The sequence below is a fragment of the Nanorana parkeri genome, unplaced genomic scaffold (genome assembly GCF_000935625.1).
Source record: "Nanorana parkeri isolate BGI_ZX_2015 unplaced genomic scaffold, ASM93562v1 scaffold1347, whole genome shotgun sequence".
NCBI lineage: Eukaryota > Metazoa > Chordata > Amphibia > Anura > Dicroglossidae > Nanorana > Nanorana parkeri.
The window spans coordinates 429033-436071 of NW_017307615.1; the positions used below are offsets into that span (position 1 = coordinate 429033).

The 7039-nt window shown below is 42.7% G+C and overlaps 1 protein-coding gene across 1 annotated transcript in view; it reads right to left on the reverse strand.

The window, feature by feature from the left end:
• Positions 1 to 1730: 1730 nt before the first annotated feature.
• LOC108797833 (annexin A1-like) overlaps positions 1731 to 7039 on the reverse strand; it is a 30006-nt gene continuing 24697 nt past the window's right edge. Inside the window, exons 11-13 of the mRNA XM_018569517.1 lie at positions 5828 to 5886; positions 2507 to 2629; positions 1731 to 1941 (exon numbers count right to left, since the gene is read on the reverse strand). Coding sequence (XP_018425019.1) covers positions 1882 to 1941; positions 2507 to 2629; positions 5828 to 5886 — 242 coding nt within the window. The 3' untranslated portion in view covers positions 1731 to 1881. The remainder of the gene's footprint in view (positions 1942 to 2506; positions 2630 to 5827; positions 5887 to 7039) is intronic.

Here is a 7039-nt window from a genome sequence, read left to right on the forward strand (position 1 = left end):
CCCCCCAGGCATTCCAGCTGCAACACACTATGGCAGCATTTATCTTGGGATACTGCATATGCTCTGGGGTATTGCTGCTTACAAGGATTTAGAGGATGACGCCACTGGGGAGTTGAGAAGAACAGGTGACTGCACTGTCAAAACTAGATAAGACATGTGGAGGTAACAATAGCTCCAGTGGTGTTCCCCATCCTGCATCCTTTCCAGCCTCCAGAACATTGACCCAGTGAAGGATATGAAGCATCCCTGCTTGTGCTTACTGGATCACATGGCAGTGGTCCCGTGTTCCCTGCCTATGACAGCATGGTCCAGTGACACAAACACATTACATTCCACATTATTATTATTATTATTATTATTATTATTATTATTATCATACAGATGTATACTGTATAGCAGCAACAGCTTGCACAGCGCTTTAGAAAATAAAGGGCGTTGTTACAGTTACAATTTAAGACAAGAGGGTTAGGCGGGCCCTGCTTATGAGAATTTACAATCTAAAAGGGATGGGCGAGTGATACAAAAGCTAGGGATTGTGTTGGGATGAGTTGTTTGAGAAAGTAAAATTTCAGTTGTTAGTTAAAGGCTGGATAGGCTTCCCTGGAGAGATGGTTTTCAGGGATCACCCAAAGGCAGACCGAGTACAAAATAGCTGTATAGGTTGGGGTAGTGAGTTCCAGAGGATTGGAGGGACTCTAGAGGAGTCCAGGAGGTGAGCATGGGAAGTGTTGACAGGGGAGCTAGAGAGCAGGTTTTGGGAGGAGCAAAGACGACAGTTTGGGCAATATCTTGAGATAAGGTTGATGATGTATCAGGGAGCAGAGTTGTATGGTGTTGTTAGTATTTTTAATTTTATTATCTGGGTGATCAGAAGCCAGTGAAGGGACTGGCAGACAGGGTCTGCAGTCCCTGAATGGTTGGTAAGCTGAATGTGTCTGGCAGCAGAATTCATGATAGACTGAAGGGGGGATAGCCTGTGGAGAGGTAGGCCAATAAGAAGGGAGTTGCAATAGTCAAGGCAAGAGTTAACAAGTGAGTGAATTAGTACCAAAATTTGGAGAGTGATTGGATGTAGAGCTGAAAAGAGAAGTCAGTGACCATTACACCTAGCGTGAGGGGAAGAAAGGATAGTTGTGCTGTTGATCGCAAATTGAAAAGTCGGATGAGAGGGCACGGAGGGGATTGACTTTTAAGAAGTGATGTGACATCCATACTGATATGTCAGTTAGTAAATTAGTGATGTGCAAAAAAACACTAAACACCAAAGCACTAAACATCAACTCTCTTTTAAATTAGAAAAAATTGAAATAAATGCAAAAAGTGAAATAAAAGAGAATAAAAACCACACGACTAGTTTATGCTGACACACAAATAAACGACTGTTAGGTCTCTAGGCGGGCGGGGTACCCAAAAATATATAGCCAGCCACAATACAATCCACAGTAACTTAGAGCAATAGCATAGGACTGTATAGCAACTGTCCCTACACATTAGCTCTCCCTAATCTTTATCTGGTTCTGATAAAATGTTGTCAAGTGATAATGACCATAAACACTCCCAGAACCGTGAACCTTGAATACCCCAGTTTTGCTGTGAACCAACTGTGTGGTGAATCCGAACCTCATCCCTAATCTTGCTTAGTACAGCAGATTTGTTACAAAAGAAATAATATTGTACTGTAAAGGAACTGTTTGGTACTGTATCATTTAATGTATGATATTTGAATACATGACATTTTATTACAGTTGGAGTTTGTTTACTTATTGAAAATTGATAAACAATAATAAAAACAAATGTAACATGCACCAGTTTGTATTTGAGTAATTAGGTTTTTTTATATTTTTGGGACTGTAACAAAGAGTTTCTTGGTTTCATACGCAGTTAGTCATCATAACCAATAAGTCCAACCAGGGCAGTTTCATAATTTCCACTGGTTTCTGTCTACAAGTCAAAGAAAAATATAAATTTAATATCACATTCAAAATACAAATAGCAGTATTGTCAATGGTAGAGTTATGAAATGGTAAAAATACATTTCTCTATTACTTAAAACACAAAAATGGAACATTCTAAAGGAGTAGAATGGTAATGTTGAAAGAACTATGTTAGCCCGCTACATAAGAAGGAAGCATGGGTCATACCATACAATCATGTAGTCCAAAAACGTCACCAGCACTCCAGTTTAAACGTGAAAAAAGATCAATTTAATGACACATATTTGTCATACAATGCAAGCGCTTTCAGGGACTTACAGGGTCCCATTCATCAGGTTCAGAGGCCCCGAAAGCACTTGCATTGTATGACAAATATGTGTCATTAAATTGATCTTTTTTCACGTTTAAACTGGAGTGCTGGTGACGTTTTTGGACTACATGTTATTGCACGGTGCCATCCGTGGTCATGTTATTGCACAGTGCCATCCGTGGTCATTTCAAGCACCCACCTGGACCAGACAGGTTTTCATTACTACCCGGTAAGGAGTGCAGCAAGATATATCAATACATACCATACAATCATCACGCATGGAGGTTTTATACAGCTGGTGATACTGAGCTTTAATTGATTTCATGTCAACCTCGGAACGTGATATTATCACCCTGTTCAGGATTTTTTCACGAGTCCCCAAGCCCTGTAAAAAAATGATCTTGATTAATTTAAATAATTTAATGGTTATGCTTATTGATATATTTGTACATTATTTCCATGACAACTAATAATCTCTGACCCCTTCTGGAATCCGCACTGACCCCCCCTGGAGCCCGTACTGAGCCCCCCCAGAGGCAGCACTGACCCCCCTGGAGACTGCACTGACCCCCTGGAGACCACACTGACAGATTGAGAGCCTGCACTGATATCATGGAGCCCGCACTGACTGCCTGAGAGCCGGCACTGACCGCCTGGAGCCCTCACTGACCGCCTGGAGCCCATGCCGACCCCCCTGGAGCCCGCACTGATCCCCTGGAGCCCGCACTGATCCCCTGGAGCCCGCACTGATCCCCTGGAACTTGCACTGACCGCCTGGATCCCTCATTGAGCACCTGGAGCCCATACTGACAACCTGGATCCCTCACTGACTACCTGGATCCCTCACTGACCACCTGAGAGCCCGCAGTGACCGCCTGAGGGCCCACACTGACCGCCTGAGAGCCCACACTGACCACCTGGAGCCCGCACTGACCACCTGGAGCCCGCACTGACCGCCTGAGAGCCCACACTGACCCTCATAGAGCCGCACTGGCCACCTAAGAACCTAAACAGCCTCCTGAGAGCCTGCACAACCTCCCTAAATCCTGCACAGCTCTCTTGAGACCCTGGATACATCAGGTCGCGAACCCGGAGCAATGCAGAGTATGTAGCGTCATATTATTCTGCATTGCTGTGCTTTACAATGTATTGCTGGGATTTGTAGTCATCTATAGCTGATGGTATTATTCTGCAGTGCTTTACAGTGTATTGCTGGGATTTGTAGTCCTCTATAGCTGGTGGTATTCTGCATTGCTCTGTAATGCATTACTGGGATTTGTAGTCCTCTATAGCTGGTAATTTTCTGAATTCCTGTGTAATGTATTACTGAGATTTGTAGTCCTCTATAGTTGGCGGTATTCTGCAATGCTGTATAATGTATTGCTAAGATTTCTAGTCTCTCTACAGCTTGGAGTCAATGGCAGAACTACCAGGGCTGCAGCTGCAACCGGGCCGTGGCGCTCCACCACTGACTCCAAGCTGTAGAGAGACTACAAATCATAGTCTGGACAGGAGGAAGAGGGCCCTGGTGACCGTTGCCATTTGCATAAAAAGGCCCACCTAAAATCCTCAGCACCAGGCCCGTGATGTTCTTAATACGACCCTGCCTAGCAGTAACATCATTATGCAGCAATGTTGCCAACCAGTATTATAAATGTACAGTTCCTTTGCCAAACAAACTTATAGCTGTTCCATAGGATTAAATTACATTGCTCTGCTCTGTTTTCTCCAGCAACAGCAATTAGAAGACTCAGAGGCAGGACAGCACAATATACCAGCAACAGTAAAAGAGTAAGTGGCAGGATCACTCTCTCACACCGCTAAATACCGATGCGTTTACATGGGTGAAAAAATAAGAATTTATGACATGCCATCAAGGTATCCCAACATTTATATTTAAAGATGAATTTACAAAAAAGTAAAGATATTTAAAGATAATCTTACAGGCTATAAATATTTATACAAAATAATATTGTAGATTGCCGATCCAGGGAATTAGATTGTTTTTGTGATCAGGAAGGAATTTGTTCCCTGTGAGAACAAATATAATAATGCTTTTAATGGTTTTGTTAACTTCCCCTCAATCACCTGTGGGTTAAGGGTTCTGCAGATGCAAGGTTTTTACATTTATTTTTGTCTATTAGGTGAATTCAAAGGACTTTTTTCAACCTGACTAACTATGTAACATTTCCTGAACAGAGGGTGCCATGGTGTATTAACACCCAGACATGTTAGGCCTCATAAACACAGCATATGTCAGTGAATTTGCAATGAACAAATGTAATTGAAAGGTAGAATATCTAATGCATCTGTGTGGTTTACTAAATTGATGATGTTTGCAGATCATTATATAGAACTAAGGTTATACAGCTTTACACTACTTTATGGAAATTGCATGTGACATTTCTGAGCAAAATAAAATTAGCTTTAGTGTTACCTTCATTGCAAGTTGCACTTTTTCTGCAAAGTAACCTGGTTTGTTCATAGCATATTTTACTAAAAAAAAAATACAAAAAAAATGTGCATTTACATGTTAAACTCAGTAAGCACATATTTATATAATACTTGATGGTTTATGATGATATTTGTAAGCCAATAAAAGAAAATTGAATTTGGAAGTTCATAATGAATTATATCACTAAATCATAGTCTGGACAGGAGGAAGAGGGCCCTGGTGACCGTTGCCATTTGCATAAAAAGGCCCACCTAAAATCCTCAGCACCAGGCCCGTGATGTTCTTAATACGACCCTGCCTAGCAGTAACATCATTATGCAGCAATGTTGCCAACCAGTATTATAAATGTACAGTTCCTTTGCCAAACAAACTTATAGCTGTTCCATAGGATTAAATTACATTGCTCTGCTCTGTTTTCTCCAGCAACAGCAATTAGAAGACTCAGAGGCAGGACAGCACAATATACCAGCAACAGTAAAAGAGTAAGTGGCAGGATCACTCTCTCACACCGCTAAATACCGATGCGTTTACATGGGTGAAAAAATAAGAATTTATGACATGCCATCAAGGTATCCCAACATTTATATTTAAAGATGAATTTACAAAAAAGTAAAGATATTTAAAGATAATCTTACAGGCTATAAATATTTATACAAAATAATATTGTAGATTGCCGATCCAGGGAATTAGATTGTTTTTGTGATCAGGAAGGAATTTGTTCCCTGTGAGAACAAATATAATAATGCTTTTAATGGTTTTGTTAACTTCCCCTCAATCACCTGTGGGTTAAGGGTTCTGCAGATGCAAGGTTTTTACATTTATTTTTGTCTATTAGGTGAATTCAAAGGACTTTTTTCAACCTGACTAACTATGTAACATTTCCTGAACAGAGGGTGCCATGGTGTATTAACACCCAGACATGTTAGGCCTCATAAACACAGCATATGTCAGTGAATTTGCAATGAACAAATGTAATTGAAAGGTAGAATATCTAATGCATCTGTGTGGTTTACTAAATTGATGATGTTTGCAGATCATTATATAGAACTAAGGTTATACAGCTTTACACTACTTTATGGAAATTGCATGTGACATTTCTGAGCAAAATAAAATTAGCTTTAGTGTTACCTTCATTGCAAGTTGCACTTTTTCTGCAAAGTAACCTGGTTTGTTCATAGCATATTTTACTAAAAAAAAAATACAAAAAAAATGTGCATTTACATGTTAAACTCAGTAAGCACATATTTATATAATACTTGATGGTTTATGATGATATTTGTAAGCCAATAAAAGAAAATTGAATTTGGAAGTTCATAATGAATTATATCACTACACATAGGGATATACACAAGTAAGACACAAAACATAGCTTCTCAGCCAGCGGTGTATCTATCTATTTTGTGGCGTCACTCGAACCTGCCGCCCCCAACAGCAATCGACCCCCCCGCCCGGAAGACTTTCTCCGGCCGCACGTGAATACACTCGTAACGGCAGCCACCAAAAGAAGCACGGAAAGACTCCCTACGGCCGCCCTCAACAGCAACACATACCCCCCCGACCCCCTACTGCCCCCGGGAAGACACTCACTACGGCCGTGCACAGCAAACCCTGCCACCCGGTGCTGATATGCACTCTTAACGTTGATACAGTCACAGAGCTGCAGTGGCCGTCGGCTGCTCTGCAGTCTTCGGGTAAGTACCGCTCTCCACCACCGAACAAAAACGAGCTCCCGGGGTCGCGCTGTATCCCTCTTTCCACACCGTAGAACAAGGCGTTTGACTACGGCCACCCTCCAGCAAGGTGCCGCCCTAGGCAAACGCCTTGTTTGCCTCGCGGTAAATACGCCCCTGTTCTCAGCCATTTGAGACAAGATCCTGGCTATTTAGATAAACTTCTGTCCAAGGGTGTCCATATACTGTATAACCTTTATCAGGGGTCTAGAAATCGGAAATCATAACTAGAAATCATTTTGTATGGGCCCTGTGATTTCTAGTTATGTACCTTGCAGAGACCACCTGAGATGCCAAACAGCCCACCTGAGAGTGACCCTGCACAGCCTGCCATAGACTCTCTATGGTGGGCTCTGCAGGGTCTCAGGTGGGCTGGTCACACCCATGCACACCTCTTACCCGTCAGCCCTGATCCGCTGTCCACCTCCTCCTCCTGCACAGGGCCCCGCCTCCTCTTCCATCGCCAGGCCCTGTCTCCTCTTCCATCGCCGGGCCCTGTCTCCTCTTCCATCGCCGGGCCCCTCTTCATCTGACATCACCTGCCTCGCCTCCTCTTCCGTCGCCGGGCCCTGCCTGCTCCTCCGCTGCCGACGCCCGGCCCAGCATCATC